General features: G+C 36.7%; 1 protein-coding gene across 2 annotated transcripts; it reads left to right on the plus strand.

Moving 5' to 3' along the window:
- The first annotated feature begins 202 nt into the window (after positions 1–202).
- On the plus strand, positions 203–3,843 carry LOC145124134 (uncharacterized). 2 transcript variants are annotated; one of them, XM_079059362.1, is made up of 5 exons: positions 203–2,279; positions 2,425–2,560; positions 2,753–2,889; positions 2,977–3,109; positions 3,243–3,843. In XM_079059362.1, exons 1-5 carry the CDS (start codon positions 879–881, stop codon positions 3,578–3,580), a joined length of 2,145 nt encoding a protein of 714 aa, XP_078915488.1. In that variant the 5' UTR covers positions 203–878; the 3' UTR covers positions 3,581–3,843. The 2 variants fall into 2 exon arrangements, with proteins under 2 accessions (XP_078915488.1, XP_078915489.1); XM_079059363.1 differs by having other exon boundaries at positions 204–2,279; positions 2,977–3,091.
- The last annotated feature ends 14,335 nt before the right edge of the window (positions 3,844–18,178 follow it).

Consider the following 18,178-nt stretch of genomic DNA (forward strand, 5'->3'; position numbering starts at 1 on the left):
TTGTATTAAAATTATATGAAAGTATAAAAAAGTGTAATGCTCAAATATGTAAAATAATAATAATAATAATAATAATAATAATTAAAATTATATAAAAGTATAAAAAAGGGTAATGGTCAAATATGTAAAATAATAATAATAATAATAATAATAATAAAAGTTAGTTAAATCGTGAACAATACCAAAATGTAATTTCGGTAGCAAGTCATTTTTGCTCCATCTTTTCATGATGCATCCATTACTTCAGTCGCATCTCTGTCCTCTGGTCAATGTGAAGGCATGAAGAATACGCCTACTAGCGACCTTTGACCCAAACTTTGATCTTGTTTTCTCACTTGCTCCATTTTCTCTGCCATTTGTTCGGTTGGCTTACTGTGTATGCCTTTATTGCAATGGATAGTGGCGGAAACATATGGAGCACAAGGCCGGGGGTAAACCACGATGTTTTTTTCAGTTAAGTTTTCATCAAGTTTAATCAGGGCTCAACGTATATGTTCTTTAACTATTTTCAATTCATTCACCTCCCCAATCCCCTCTTCGACCATGTTCTCCTCTCTTGTCGGCTATCAAACTTATCAGGAAAACCACAGGTTCCCGTTAAGATCGATTCATAAGCACTGAATCGGTAGAAGGGTTTTTAACATATCACGGATATCACGAGATGTTTAGGAATCAAATTGGAATTGTTTTATGATTGTTCTGATTTTGTTTCAAGAAGTCTGGAGAAGACGATAGAAAGTCAACGGTCATCCACTAATCAGACGCAACCTTCCTTTGCCTACCACACGTTTGAAAATCTTTTTTTTGGATAGAAGAGATTTCAAGAAGTAAAGGCCGCGCCAAGGGAAGCTACCCAGAAGACGTTAGGTGCATCTGTCATGGATACTGACTCTTTATTCACACTACCAGATCAGACATGTCAACGGTTTACTCTTTCAGAGATTCAATTGGCAACCAACAACTTTGACGAGACTTTAGTCATTGGGCGTGGTGGATTCGGCAACGTGTATAAATGTGATCCCAGCAAGATCGGGTTTGTACGCCAAGTTGCAGTTAAACGGTTGCATACCATGTCCAACCAAGGAAGCCATGAATTTGAGGCCGAAGTTAAGGTGCTTTCCAAGCTGCGGCATGCCAATCTTGTATCTCTGGTTGGTTATTGTATTGAAGGGAAAGAGATGGCCCTTGTTTACGAGTTCATGCCTAATGGTACACTTAAAGATCATCTTTGCAGAGCTGATTGTGCCTTATCTTCGTCACAACGACTCAAGATATGCATAGGTGCAGCTCGGGGATTAGACTACCTTCACACAGGCACATCAACCCAAAATGGAGTTATACATCGTGATGTGAAGGCATCCAATATTTTGTTGGATGCAAACTTTGCTGCTAAAATTTCAGATTTTGGATTGGCCAAAGTTGGTCCGATAGATCAGACAAGAACTTATGTCAGCACCAATGTCAAAGGGACATTTGGGTATATGGACCCATGCTACTTCTATACTGGAAAATTGACAAGAAAATCTGATGTTTACGCCTTTGGAGTTGTATTGTTTGAGGTGGTGTCCGGGAGGCAAGCGGTGGATTCAACCTTAGATGAAGAGCAATGGGGCTTAGCACCTTGGGCCCAAGGCCAAATCAAAGAGGGAAAAGTCAATCAAATTATTGACCCTAGAATGATGGGACAAATCTCAAAAAAATGCTTGAAGGAGTTTGCAAGCTTAGCAAGTCGTTGTTTACATACCCAACCAAAACAGCGACCTACCATGGCAGAGGTTGTTGTCAAGCTCGAATCAATTCTCTCACAAAAAAGAGAAAATGTGAATTCTGTCATTGATGAAGGAAGATTCATTTACAAGGTAATGTCTTTTTTCACAGGAAAAGTTGACATGGTGTCGGATAGTGCAGTAGGAAGGAAATCTGTGATTCAAAATGAGGTAGTAGGAAAAAAATCTCCTACACCTGATCATGCAGAAAGCAGAAAATCTATGATGCTGGATGGTGAAGTAGCAGGAACATATGAGATGCCCGATGGAACAGTAAGAAGAAGATCTGATTTCAGTGGTCTGAATGTTCAGCTATCTAATCATCGAAGTGTAAGACATTTTACATACACTGAAGTGGTACGTGCAACAAATAATTTCGAACACACGGAGCATTCCTCAAGTTTAAATGAACTCATTTACAAAGGCTGGGTTGATAAAAGAACATATGCACCAACAAAATATGGGGTTGGTTTGGCGATTTATGTTAGGAAGAAATATATTGAAACGTGGAAGGTATTTATTTCAGTATGTGATATGATCATGTAGGACTTATTTGAGCTAGCATAATGATTACACCTCATGTACTGTATTGTCATGGTTTCTAGTCTATTCTAGATTAGTAGGATACTGATGTACATTTGACAATTTGGCTGTGCAGCTCGAACTTGAACTAGAAGATTTCAATCATCCAAACCTTGTCAAACTCTTGGGATATTGCTCTCACTGGGGAGAATTTTATTGCTTGTACGAGCTTATTCGTGACACTACAAGTTTAGATAAGTATCTTTTCATAGGTATACATGTCTTCCAATTATAATTTTGCAGAACCCTTCAGACTTACATCTCACAAAGTTGGTACATGTGGATGAACTTCCCCCAAAATCAACACTAATTAATAAGACCCTGCTTTTCGGTTGTTAACGTTAAGTGCAAAAATAGACTGGCTTTGTTTTCTTCAAGACGTAAATTATATGTTATATATGCAGAGCCAGGTAGCACATCACTTCCTTGGGTTTTAAGACTGAAAATAGCAGTAGGAGCAGCTAAAGGCCTGGCTTTCTTACATCGAAGGAAACATCCAGCATATAGCCAATTTAAAACGAATCATATATTGGTGGATATGGTAAATTAGACTGTGTGTGATGCCCTTGGATTTTTCATCTCAGCATTACATAGGTTTTAATTTCTTTCTCATGCTTTTTGTTTTCAGGATTTTAATGCTCGACTATCGGATTTTGAAGTGGAAAATTTATACGCCACAAAAGAGCGGTTTGGTTATGTACTTGATGGATTGGCTGGTATTTTCAGTTCACTAGCTGAAGATGGTATCTTCTTCTTTAAAAGTGAATTCCTTTGCATATTCTTTACACCACACCAGAACATAGAGACATCCACTTGTCTGAGAAATCATTTACTCAACGGCTAAAAAGCCTGACTTAGATGAGAAGAGTGACCAATCAAACCCCATTTTGGCAGGTACTGGAGTGAAGAGTGAGATCTCTTCTTTTGGAGTGGTACTACTCGAAATACTAACTGGGATGAAGTTGTATGATGAGAAGAGTCCCTCAGGAAAGCAAAATTTGGTGGAATGGGCTACTATATTTCTAGCAAATGAGTTTAAATTGGGATTGATTATGGACCCACAACTTCTACATAATGGTTATCCTCCAAAAGGAGCATTCAAGTTGGCTCAACTTGTTTTAAATTGTCTTCAATCTACACAAACCGGATGTCTTTCAATGAAAGAAATCGTGCAGGTCTTGTGCGGGTGCTATGAAGAAGAAATCAGATCAGTGTGTAGTCAAACATTATAGTGTTTTTTTGGCATAAATAGATGTAAAAAAAGTAAGCTATATCTTCTTGGAAGTTGTAGAAGTGTGAAGACTTGATCAGCTCTCACTATTTCAACTGCCTTACACTATTCCATTCAAATCCTGGGCAGGCTTCACCAAACGGACACATTAATACTATTTGATTGGCCAATCATCTTAAGAGATTAGGATGATTCCCTAAGATATAGGAGTCATAAATATCACATATACCTTCATCTCTTTCACTCGACTCTTGTCCACAATTATATCTTTGTGTTCATTAGCTATTTTTCATTTATAGGTAGACTGTGCTTCTGTGAAACTCCAGATAGGAAGTTTGGTAGGTTTAAGCCCTTCAAGTCTTCAACAAATGATAGAATATTTCACATTGGGTAATAATGCAAAACGAAAACAAAGACACAATCAATTTACGTATGTTGTTCACAGGATCAAGAATACCGGTTATGCCAATGGCTAACACAGGAGAAAGATTTTATTATTTTGTCGAATGGCTTTCTAATAATACATTAGGTTACATGAATTCATTGGATATAAACAGGGTAAATGGCAGAAAAGTCATTAACTTTTCACATTTTTCGATTTTGGCAACACATTTTTTCTGTTACAATTAAGGCACTGTGTTTTCAACTTGTTGCAATTTTGACTTATTGACCGGTTTACTTTAGGTCATTCGGTTGCCACTGCTGACGTGATATGATGACGTGTCGGAAGCAAAAAAAAGTGGCGCAAAAGATACCATGTTTTCATTTTTTTTCTTTTTTGCAATTTGACACTAAGTTTTCAATATTTTCCATTTTTGACACTAAGTTTCCATTTTCTCTAATTTGCAACATCAATATATGCAAAGTCATAATTGCTCTATTTACCCTATAATATAATAAAATATATGTACAATATATTAAAAATGTATATTGAATTTAATTCCAATACACGGAACTCCGTGAAATGTCATATAAAGATTTGTGTCTAAACAGTTCTGAGTCGACAGTTTTCGTGCAATTGATTTCGCTTTATGTTAAAAAGATATTATAGAAAGGAGATCAAATATTAGGCCCATGCCTGAGTTAGGAATTGAGTAATCCGCAAGTAATTAAGGATAATAGAACCTTAATTGCTTATAAAAATATAGATCAACATACAATATGTCCTATTACAGTGGGGTTGCGATGGTTTGACTAAGGAAATTTGACCTATTTTTACCAATTGTTACAGTGTGACATCTAGTGTTTAGATGTGTCACCTAGGAAGCAAGTGTGTTACTCATGAAGCTGGATGTACCACTATGGTGAGAGTATGCCACTTTGGTGTCTAGATGTGCCATTTGTGAAGGAGGTGTGCCAACTAGAAGGAATATGTACCAACTTGAAGGAAGGTGTGCCATTTGCGGAGAAGGAATGCCATCTTGGAGGAAGATGTGCCACCCTTGGAAAAGGTGTGACATTCCTCGTACAAGATGTGCCATCTTGGTGCAAGGTGTGCCACATGTGTTTCTTGAAGTGCCATGGTATCCCTGATGTGACACATATTTTTATGTTCACTATAATACTGAAGATCGTCCAAGGATGCTCAAAAGTTGAAGATGCTCAAGGATTATTGTATAATGTGCCACCATGACAATTGATGTGCCATGATGATCTTGATGTGTCGCTTGTTGAAGCATGAAGTGACCCTCAACAGCTAAAAGGATTCTTAAGAGGATGCAAAGAGTTAGAGCTTCACTAATGCAAAGAGTTGCTTTCGTTTTTTATGCCAAATAGTTTATGAAGACCTGAGATGATGGAGACTTCGTAAATACCTATTGGAAATTTTTCATTTTGTGTTTCCGAGGAGATACTACATGGATCAGCTTTTACTGACATTGACTGTTTGATTGTATGTGTCAGTTTAGGCGTGTCAAGCATGGTCGCCTATCCTTATCTTACTTTTTGTAATGACCCGGTCGATACATGTACTTTTTGCTTCTATATATAGATGGCCATGGTGAATGATAGAAAGCGTGTCTGGATCTCACTTTCCTTGTAATATTTACAATATTGAAATACAAGTCTCCTTATCTCCATTATCTTGTCATACTTTGTTGTTCATAATTTAGTAACATGTGTTTGCATGCAAACCATGTTACGATTTAACAAGTATCTTGGAACTTGCTTATATTTGTTGTTTTATTTTGCTGCTATGTTTCCTTTTTAAATCTGCAATCTTATTATTGTTAATCTATCTAAAGATCCATGAGATTAACTTAATATTCTGTACCATAATATTTTAAGCATAGGTTCTTCTCTCAACAACTTAGAATGGTTGTTTTCTAACTTTTCTAAAAACTTCTATAATCTTATAGAAAAACTCTGATTTAAAAGTTATTCTATACCACTCAGCTCACTTTTTTTTAAAAAAGATTAAAGAAAATAGCACACGTTTACTCTTTAAATGTATCTAACAATGTTGGAGGTTTAAATCGAGCTTAAGTACTTGTTTCGAGTGAGTATCATCATTTCTCTAAAAGAATGGAGAGATATTTAAGAAGAATTAGTAAGGAAGTATGGAGATCAGTAGAAAAAGGACCACATGTACCCATCCTTTCACCCATTGTGACTGATAGAACACAAGCTAGACTTGGAGGTGGTTAAGTTTTCATGACCAGACCTACCAACGATGACTTAGATAAGATGGAGAAAGATGAAATTGCTTTCTATGAAATCTCTTGTGGTGTTCCTCCTAATAACTTTGATCTTATCATCAACTACAATCTTGCTAATGAAATCTGGGATGTTCTCAAGAATATATATAAAGGAACTGAACAATCTCAAGACAAGAAGCTAACCACAACCCTGAATGATTTCAACAACTTCAAAGATATCCCTGGAGAAAGTCTTGTTGATTCTATGAAAAGATCAAAGGTCATCAGCATGAAACTCTCAAACGCGAGTATCGCTTGAAGTGATCATGAAACAAACCTATAGTTCGTAAATGCTTTGGGAAGACAGTGGACTACGACGATGATAATAGTTCAAGGAGACAACAAGATCAAAAAATGTGTTGCTATAAAAAATCTATGGTGAACTACAGGCTCAAGAGTCTACGTGATGAAAGATTGTATGGATCTAGGTGGATCACTCGCCTTGTTCGCCCACTCACTATAGTATGCCAACTGATCACCTCAGTATCCTCATACTAGAGAATCCTTATATCAAATCCCATGTGACGACACATTGCAGTCATATGAACCGGAGATGGTCATTGATGATGAATCATCCATATTACAAAACATTACAGTCAGTTCAAACCCCATAAGTGAGCTAAATATGTTGGATTAGGTGTCTAAGCCAACAGCTGAACTAGTATATACTTGAATTATTAGCAAAGTCCTTTTGGGTTGCCCTCAAACCTACGAATTGAATAGGATGACTTTTGGAGAGAGAGAGAGAGAGAGAGAGAGAGAGAGAGAGAGAGAAAGAAAGAGAGAGAGAGAGAGAGAGAGAGAGAGAGAGAGAGAGAGAAAGAGAGAGAGACTGATTTGTTGATTTATTATATGATTAATAAATAGCAGTAAATGAATTTGTTAATAAATTAATAATATATTAATTAGAAATAGTAATATTTAATTAAGAATTAATCAGAAATTAATTAGAATTAATTTTAGGATTAATTGTATCAATTAAAAGTGGAGGGTTCTAATTATAATTGTTCAATATTTGAGCAAGAGGTTCCAAAATCTTCCTTGGAAGGGATGTATGGTTTCTAAGGATATTCCAGGGCATCTGGAATATTCCTTGCAGATAAATAGGAAGCTGGATAATTACCAATTTGAATTAATACTACTTTATTCAAATTAGGGTTATCAAGGGTTTCTTAATTCAAGTATAAATAAACCCTATGATCTAAAATTTTCGGACACTTTTTTTCTAAGAGCCAAGGCCGAAAATTTGATCTTCTCTATCCTCTTTCTTCAAGTCTCCTAGTGGCTAGGGTTGGGTGTAAACCATCAGAGGCACAAGATTTCTGGAGCTTCCTTCGAAAAGCTTTGAAGAATGATATTATGTTCATTTACTATAACAAATCAAGAGGTATGTAATCTTCCTTTATGAATTCTAATTTCACTAGGATTATTGTAGTTTGATAGTTCATAGTATGTTACCTTTATATGAAAGACATAGATCATCTTAGGTTGCATGCGCTCTAATCATTTAATTGTTAAATGTTTTTCAGCTTAGAGCATTTTTTTGTAACCTGTGTTTTCCATCAGTGGTATCAGAGTCTATGGTTATCTTTCATCTAATTACACATTACTGAATTGAACAAATAAAATTTTCGATTTTTGGAAATATTCGATTTGTTCGGTTTTTTTCTTTCTAATATATTTTTGGATACTCATTATTTGGTAACTATCTATTTTATATCTGCCAAATCCAAATTTGTCTATATATTTGATAATTAAATAAAAGCCTACAAATTAAGAGATAAATCTTTGACGTGATTACTTATTTAATTGATTAATACAATTAATTTTTAAGTGTGTAAATGATTAATTCAGATATTGATTAATTCTAATAATTAATGTTAAATCTTAATTGGTTTATTTAAATTAAATTAATTCTTTAATTTCAAAAATTTAATAAACCTAGTATTTTAGAAAAGTTTCTAAAATTCACCTTATATATATATATATATATATATATATATATATATATATATATATATGTGTGTGTGTGTGTGTGTGTGTGTGTGTGCGTGTGTGTGTATAATTTAACAAATATTATATCTTTAAGACAAAGTCAGTCAAATCGCTAGTACGCCTCATTCAAGTAGCTGAACTATGAAGGGGGTATAACGAAACTGTGTATAAAATGGTAGCTGAATGGGTGTTTACTCTCCCACATTGCCTCCTTGTTTGGTTGAGGGTCGTTTGCCGAACGTATGTGATAGAATATAATCTCATTATTAAGTATAATGCTATAAAAGTAAATAATTTTTTATTTTGATAAAATCCCATTCTTAGTTACTTTAGGAAAAATGTGAAAAGTATGCTAATCCATAAAATTGCACATTATACTTTATTTGTATTTAGTGGAGCGTGTGTGTTTAACAGGCACACTAATAGTTACAATAAAGAGTAATAATGGGCATTTCGAAAATTATCATTGATTAATGGAGCGTGTGTGGCTAACTGACACATTAATATGAGATGATAAATGACATCGAGATTGGCAAGCATATTTGTATGGTTCTTCACATCTTGTTTGTGATCCTCGGTATCACAGTCACAATTAGAAGGGCATAGTCTGACAATAAACATGTCATTGATAGAATCAATGAATCTCAAAAGATGTAGGAATTTCAAAGTTCGAAATTGGTAAATTGCTTTTACCTACTTTCATAAATTTGCAATAAGATTACGTCATTCCTCTTATTAGTTGTTACTTTTTACTTTGTATCCTAGCCTTACTTATTTATTATGGGTTAAAACATTAAGGATTATTGTCATCTAACTAAAACTATTCTTTTTTCTCTATAAATGTCTACTCCTCGTGATGCTTCTGCTCCATCGTCGTCTACCCACCACTCGGGTTTCTCGCTACTCTTTATCGTGTCCAAGGTGACCTTTGATGGCAACAACTACAATGATTGGATGTGAAACATCAAGATTACTCTTCGATTTGAGGGCAAATAGTATGTCCTTGAAGAAAACTCGTTGAAATCGATGAATCCAAAGCTACTCCAGAACAACTAGCCTGCTACAAGAAACACTACAATGATTCAACAAAAGTTACTTGCATCATGATCGCTATAATGGCTCCTGGGTTCCAGAGTTCTATAAGGACAACTAGCCATATGAGATGAACAATGGCCCTGTGGAAAAGTACCACAAGAGAGCTCATCATGAGAAATATAAAGTGTTCAAGTCCCTCATGGCTTGCAAGCTAAAATAGGAAGAGTCTGTGTGCCACCACGTGCAAAGAATGCAAATATACATGGAACACCTTGTTATGCTCAATGTGCATTATGATGAGGAGTTGACCATAGATATGGTCTTGAACTCCTTGCGAAGTTGTTATGATCAGTTCATATTGGCCTATCATTTGAACAACACAGAAAACACATTGGCCTAACTCCACAACTTGGTACATACTGTTGAGTCAGGAATGAAGGGAAAGAATCTAACCCTTTCTACTAATGCTCCTTTTCTTGCCATTGGTAAATGAAAAAGGAAGAAAAAGAAGGTTGTTTCCAAGGCTAACTGGAAGAACAAGACCCAGGCTGGGTCATCTAGGAATGACCGAAAGACAAGGCCTAACTCAGACATTCCAGCTGTTAGTGACCCCAAAGCGGCCAGTTATTACAATTGCAGTGACAATGGCCATTGGAAGAGGAGCTACCCCAAATACTTCCAAGACATCAAGGATGGCAAGGTGAAGCCATCGTCAACAGGTATATACACTATTCAAACTAATAAGTCACAATATACTCGTTCTTGGGTCTTTCATATAGGATGTAGTTTTCATATTTTTTCTGATTTGCAGGCACTAAAAGCAAGTGAAGAGATGGAGCATGGGAGGATGAATCTGATCATGGGAAATAGGCAATCTTCTACTGTTACCAAGATTGGAACTTATCATCTTTTTCTTAGTAGTGAAGTTATTTTAGATTTGATAGATTATTGGTATTCGTCAAAAATCACGGGAAACATTATTTCATTTCACGCATTGTTTAGACCAGGTGTTCGCTACTCATTTGATGATTTGAATGGTTCAATTCTAGTTGGGTGTTTACACTCAATAGAGGAGCTGTGAGTTGGAAAAGTTCCAAAGAGGAGATTGTGGCTGATTCAACACGTGAGTCAAAATATATAACTGCGAGCGAAGCGTCAAAGGAGGCTATATGGTTGAAGAACTTCATTGGATACCTTGGAGTTATGCCAGCCAAAAAGGAGCCCATGGAGATTTTTACGATAATGGTGGAGCGGTTGCCTTGACCAAGGAACCAAGGGACCATGGAAGATCCAGAAATATCGACAGAAAATACCACTTCATTAGACATTAGGTAGAAGAAGGATTGCTCGTCGTCAAGAGGGTATCGTCAAAACAGAATCCTACAGATCCCCTCACAAAGGGTCTGAGTAGGATTAAGCACGTTCAACATACGAGGAGCATTGGTTTGAAGGACGATAATAGTTTTAGTGATTAGATAGATATTTTAGAAACTTGTAACAATATAAATGTAATTGCAATTTGATGATTAAGTAGTGGAGATTTATTTATGAGTATTGCTTACTATCTTTTGTCAATTGTTTATTTTGTATTTCAACTTTCAATGTTTTACTTCCCGAATAATTGGATTATTCAAATTATCGACATTCGATCATACTTTGGAAGTAAGTAGTGAATAAAGACTGTCATGAATTCGCATGTAGATTGTCTAAGTGTTTAGGCATAACAATGGTTTGCTGCAACGTTCATGAGTATTCCTGAAATGGGAATTTAAGTATTGGATTAAACCCACGCTCATAGAATTACTTAATGGAATTTATCACGAGTAATTATGAGATGATAATATCGTATAGTCTTTAAACCGAGATATATGAGTTGTTGTTTACGAGTTGGTTGTGCATTGATAATGTGTAAACGCATCAGTAACTTGATGTTATAAAACTTATTGTTGTGTACGATTTGATGACTAAATAGTACAAGCATATATGTCAAAGTTTATATGTTCCTTTTATCCCAAGGGGTAAAAGCGATATCTTGGGCCCCTCGATGATTTTGTGTTGACTTATATGCCGGGACCGGTCAGGACTGAGTTGATGTGTTCAATTAAGTTCTTTGTCATACAAATAAGAAATCAGGAAACAAACTGTTGGACAACGAGAATGATTTTATTCCATGTCTTTGTCCACATGATATCTTGCAGAACGGAGGATTATATGATCCCTTATCTTAAGGACTTGTAACTGACTAGGTCAGAGTTTGACAGCGGTTTTTTGAAAGCTACGATTTCTGATCAAATTTTGAATTCATACTTGTAATTATAGTTATTAGACTTATCTAAGTGGGAGACTGTTGGATTAGGTGTCTAAGCCCATAACTATAATAGGTGTGTACTTAATTTGATAGTAGCATGATACTTTTGGGTTGCATTCACTTTAGCAACTTGACAGGATGACTTTTGGAGAGAGAGGTTGAATTTATTATTTGGAATAATAAATTGATTAGTTAATGTATTATGAAAATAATATATTAATTAGAAATCATGTTATTTAGTTAGTATTTAATCAGAAATTAATTTGGAATTAATACTGGGATTAAAGGAACTGATTAAAACTACAGGGGATGTTTTACAAATCATTTATAGTTGTGAAACTGGGCTGATCGACTCCTTAATTAGGAGTGGACGAAATTCTATAGGGAGGCCCTATAGATTTCGTCCAAGGACTATTTATAGGAGGTGTAACAAACTGTTATTTAAAGTCAATGTAATAGTCTAGGTCAACTTGTAACTCGTTTTAAAGTAATAAAGAAATATTAAATTAAGATAAAATGTTAGATAAACCCGACATCTATGAAGAAAGTTGTAGTGGTCGTGACCAGGATTCCGGAAATATAAAGAACGTCGAAATCTGAGCTATAACGAAGAAGTTATGGCCTATCAAATTTTCGCGACAGAACCGGCACGACACTGTGTGTTGTAAAAAGTGAGTTTACAATAAAATGCTTTTTAGCCTTAACAATCTAAATGAAAGTCGTAGTATACGTTAAACCGAGAGCGTGCATAAAAAGAACGTCCAAATCTGACTTCGTATGAAGAAGTTATAAATTTTCTAAGATTTGACACAGTAGTGTGCAGCTCGGAATTCGAATTATAGATCGAGTGATTTTTAGCCGACACAACCTAAATGAGAATCAAATATCTCATCAATAGTAGTTTAACGGTAAAAAGACAGACGAAAATGAACATCAGATGACAAAATTATGACTTTTTAACGGACTTTTCATGTCCCGGCCTTTAAAAAATATAACTTTAAAAATAAATTTAAAATTTGCCAACAAATTCTAAATGAAAGTTGTAGAGTACGGTCTCACCTACACGTGGATATAAAGAACGTCAAAAACGGAGCTCGTATGCGAAAGTTATGAATTTTTGAAATTCAAGGCCCGAATTCTAAGGCTGGTCCGAAGGGGAACGCCCCGCGTTCGCAGCCACCTGTTCGCAGCCACCTGTTCGCAGCGTCCCTCGCAGGAACGCCCAGCGTACCGAGGGTCGCAACCCTTCTATAAATAGCATGCGAGGCCTCTTGATTCTCTTTTTCAAATTCACTCTTTCTTTCACTTTATACACCCTCTTAAGCCACTCTAAACCCCCCAAAGCTTAAGGAACCTCCCTAACACTAGAAGAAAGCCCCGGAGCACCCAAAGTCCCTGAGAAAAGAGTCTTTTCAGTTTGAAACTCTGCTCGTGCAGAACCCGGTTTTCAGCAGAAACTCATGATTTCAAGAAGCGAAGTGTTGTCCGAATCACCACTTTATCAAGTGAGTTCATACCCCTACGTTTTCACTATCTTTTCATATTTTAAGGGGGAATACAAGTAAAACACAAGGAAATCTTGTGTTAATATCAAAACTTTTCAAATAGTTTTCAATTGTTGTTTTTACTAAAATAAACATACTACCTTAATAGTTTGGGATTCCATATAAAAAACGAACGTATAAACTATAATTGGTGTAGTTTATGAATCATACATACCATTTTATCAATATAAAATGGCTTTTCATTATTCTACACCTAACCTTCAATATAGCTTTGTGAGATATACTTCAAGTACTATTCCAAGTACCAACCAAGCCCTGAAATTATAACCAGAGTCTCTTGGAAGGAGAGCGTGATACTTGTGTATAGATCTATACAGGACTGGCAATCCTGCACCTTAATTGTTAGCTACAGTTAGGTCGGCAGGCCAGGGGTGACAAATGTAGTACCGATTGCGACGCCTGAAGAACATCGTGTTCAGACCATCTTAGGTCATCAAGCATGGTTATGATAACTCACAATTTGGTATTGAACAATACGATTAGTGTATGAATAAGTAAACAACTTCACATAGTTTTATTAAATAATAAAACTATAAAACAATATTTTACAAGTACAGCTGGTGAATCCAGGCACTTACAATTACACAGTTTTTATACAAGTACATATACAGAATACTATTCCAGTGCAGAGAAAACATACTTTTCATGGTTATATGTGAATTAAAACTACATTATACTATCTCAGAGTACAATAACATTTACAAGTTTTGGTCTTAGGGTATTAAGACTACAACACATTTACAACATAAAATATAGAATTTTATAGGAAAACATACTTACATTTTCAAGGAACAAATGACAGATTTTAATTACAAACATGCTTATGAACTCACCAACTTATTTGTTGACACTCTTTTCAAAACTACTTGTATTCTTAGGAAATCAGTAAAAAGGTATCCACCGGTTTTGAGAAGACGGAGCTTCATATAGTCATGTCTTTTAGTTTTTTGCTAAACATTTTGGTGTCAAGTATACATTGATTTGAACACGAATGTAAAAGTATACTTTATCAATGTAATGGTTGTTATACTTTGAGTAGTATTATGCAATTAGTGTGATACTGAACATGACGTCCTCCGCCCCGAATGTTTCCGTCGTTCCTGTTTGGGGGTGTGACAGATTGGTATCAAAGACTGATTTATTGTGAACTAAGTATATCAAACCACATATGAAATACAAACTATAAATACAATGGACAAAAAGTATCTGAAGTAACATTTTTGTACAGGTATACTTTAAAATATTACGATATTTTTATAAAAGTATAAATTCAATCATACTTACTAGTTCGGTGTCATAGAAATAAGAAAACAAAAAGTATTAGATAAATTGAACACTACGAGTAGGTCTTGGGGTATGTAATCAGATCTGGGATGAATATAGTCTGATCAACTATATTTATCCAGGATGTGATTAATGTATGTCGAGGAATGGTCGTAGTGAACTATGAGTCTATATTTACTAACAAACCATACAGAGAACCTTTACCATACTAATTTAAAATACTATACGAGTATTTTGTGATACTATAAAACAACATGATTAGATTCTTTCTATGCTTCTTACCTCTATTCTCGTATAGACATTATGGCAGGATTTGACCTACCTGGAGACCTCTATTTCCCTAATCAGGGAAATGGTGGATTGATTGAAGATGATCCTAAAGAGGATCCTGAGGAGGAACAATAAGAAGAAGATTCCAAAGAGGAGGGAGAAGAAGACTCGGATGCCGAACCTGAAGTTATTAATCCACCATACATAGCCCATGTTTCAGCGCATCGTTACGGCTACAATGGACCCACGCCTCATTGGGCGGAAAACCTAGAGCAGTGGAGTAGACAACAAGGCCAGCAGCCCCCCTACGGCGTGGAACGGGGTTTTTATAATCTTAGTCACAGAGGACCTGCAAACAGAGCCCTCCCGGTCATGGTACAACGAATCACCCGACCTGGAGAACAGACGAGGGCATCTGTCAACCAGATCATGGAGGTTGGCGCCACCACAACCGCTTTAGATCCTATTCTCCAGTATATATGTTAAAGTTATATGTAATTAAGATTCTATTGAGTTAGAAATGGTAGGCCCGCTTGAGTTCCTGTTCCTTGTTTGGTTGTGGACTTAACGCAGACGCATTATGTTCGACAGTCTATCCAATCTTAATTACATACAACTTGTATACCCCAAGTGATTTTAGAAGGACCTAATATAGATCAAATCATTGAATTTCATTTGAGGCATTACTATTAAATTCATAAGTTTATTTTATATAGACTTCTATTATAAATTACTTGCGAATACTTTAATGACGGGACATATTACATACAGAACTAATAATATAGTTCAATAACATCTGACTTATAATCACTATTGGAGACTTACCATAAATTCATCTTTACACTTTATGGCAGAAAGATGCCTCCACGCAGACCAATGAGGTGTGTCATCAACAATGTGAAAACAAATCCACCATCGCCGCCACCACCACAGTACGACCATGCAGTTTTCCAGGGTGCTATAACGGCCGCAGTAACAGCTGCTATGACTCAAATCCACGCAAGCGGTGCTAGCGGAGCGGGTAGTGGTGCCAACAACTCTAATCACAGAGAAAGTAACGGATACCCAAAGGAGTGTTCTTATAAAGACTTCACGAACTCCAAACCCAAATCCTTTGATGGCACTGGAGGTGTCATTGCTTTAACACACTGGTTTGAGAAGACATAATCGGTGTTTGAAATATGTGTGTGCCCTGAGACTAGCAAAGTCAAAATTGCAGCTTTCACTTTCTTGGACAGAGCCCTCTCTTGGTGGAACTATTATGTCAAGTAATTGTCTCTCATAGTAGCCAATGTCATGAGCTGGGAAGACTTAAAAGTCCTAATGTTAGCAGAATACTACCCGAGGGGCGAAGTGCAAAATCTTGAACAAGAACTCTGGTATCTAACAATGAAAGACGATGACATTGCTGCTTATACTGCCAGATTTAGTGACCTGGCTATTCTATGTCCCGGGATGGTCCCCTTGGAGAGCAAGAAAGTGGAAACGTACATCTGGGGACTATCTCCCCAGATCCAGAGAAATGTAATAGCTGCAAACCCACTTACTTTCGATAGTGCCATGCGTTTGGCACAAACACTAGTGGATCATGGAGTTCACCAAGGCTTCATGACAGCCATTCTTGATCAACCTAAAGAGAGTGGCAACAAAAAGAAATTTTGGAAAAAAAGAAATGGGCAACCGTCACAAGAGCCCTCAAAGAAGCAACAAACTATGGCAGTACACGCTGCTACTATTCCTACTACATTTCTTACTACCGTTCCTGCTATAGCTCCTGTTACCCCAGCACCTTCCAATCAATATGCTGGAAATCTTCCCAAGTGTAATAAGTGCAACTTCCATCACAAGGGAGTTTGCCAAGAAATGCACTGTAAAAATTGCAACAGGAAGGGGAACACTGCCCGTTTCTGTAATGCGCCGACACAACCCATCTCCCAAGTCCCCGGTGTGGGATTAAGACAGGCATGTTATGGTTATGGTGAAATAGGACATTTCCAGACAGATTGTCCTAAGGCAAAGAATGTTGGCGGTGTAGGAAGGGTATTGGTAATTGGTCAAGAAGAAGCGATAGCAGATCCAACTATGGTTATCGGTACGTTTCTTCTTAACAATTCTTACGCATGCATTCTTTTCGATAGTGGTGCGGAGAAAAGCTTCGTAAGCCATAAATTTAAACACCTACTTAAAGAAAATCCCCAATCACTAAAAGACACATTTACTGGAGAAATGGCTAAAGGAAAGACCGAGAGCACAAACGATATATACATGGGATGTACCCTTACTCTAAACAATTATTCTTTCCAACTCGACCTTATGCTGGTCTCAATAAAAAGTTTTGACGTTATCATCGGCATGGATTGGTTGAGTTATCACCATGCTGATATCCTATGTTACGAAAAGCCATTCGTCTTAATCTGCCAAGTAACCAAAACTCTCGTTATTTATGGCGATAAACCCGGTACGAACCTCCAAATCTTTTCTTGCGTCAAGGCCAAGAAACACCTTCGTAAAGAATATTGTGCTTTCTTAGCACATGTGGTTGATAAGACACAAGAAGTGAAGAATATCAAGCATATCCCCCGAAGTTTGTGATTTCCCCGATGTATTCCCCGAAGATCTCCCAGGAGTTCCTCCTGAACGCCAAGTCGAGTTCCGAATCGACTTGATTCCCAGAGGTACCCCCCTAGCCAAATCTCCATATCGTTTAGCACCGTCAGAGATGCAGGAACTGTCTGGTCAATTAAACAAACTTCTAAGCAAAGGATTTATAATACCAAGCTTCTCACCTTGGGGAGCACCGGTTTTGTTCGTGAAGAAGAAGGACAGATCGTTCCGCATGTGTATAGACTACCGGGAATTAAATAAGCTCACTGTCAAAACCCGATACCCTTTGCCTCGAATCGATGACCTCTTTGACCAACTACAAGGAGAAAGTTTCTTCTCAAAGATTGACCTAAGATCAGGATACCACCAACTACGAGTTTAGGAAAAAGAAATTCCTAAGACCGCATTCCAAACTCGCTACGGTCACTATGAATTCGTAGTGATGCCCTTCGGTTTAACAAATGCACTTGTAGTATTCATGTACCTGATGAGCCATGTGTGTCGACCTTACATAGACAAGTTCGTAATAGTTTTTATAGACGATATACTTGTCTACTCCCGGAGTAAGGAAGAACACAGCCAGCACTTACGACAGGTCCTGGAAACATTAAGGGCAGAGAAGTTGTACGCAAAGTTTTAAAAATGCGAGTTTTGGATTCGAAAGGTGGACTTCCTAGGTCACGTAGTCAGCAAAGAAGGAATACACGTGGACCCTTCCAAAATCAAGGCAATCAAGAACTGGTCAGCACCAAGAACGCCAACACAAATCCGCCAATTCCTAGGTCTTGCTGGCTACTACCGAAGATTCATTCAAAACTTCTCTAAAATCACCAAACCACTCA

The sequence above is a fragment of the Lactuca virosa genome, chromosome 7 (assembly GCF_052849685.1).
Source record: "Lactuca virosa cultivar CGN04683 chromosome 7, Lactuca_virosa_CGN04683_v6, whole genome shotgun sequence".
Lineage (NCBI taxonomy): Eukaryota > Viridiplantae > Streptophyta > Magnoliopsida > Asterales > Asteraceae > Lactuca > Lactuca virosa.

Coding starts and splice junctions, on each gene's coding strand:
- LOC145124134 (XM_079059362.1), top strand. CDS start 879: ATGGATACTGACTCTTTATTCACACTACCAGATCAGACATGTCAACGG. Junction 2,280..2,424: donor AATATATTGAAACGTGGAAG/GTATTTATTTCA, acceptor TTGGCTGTGCAG/CTCGAACTTGAACTAGAAGA. Junction 3,110..3,242: donor TGGTATCTTCTTCTTTAAAA/GTGAATTCCTTT, acceptor CCATTTTGGCAG/GTACTGGAGTGAAGAGTGAG.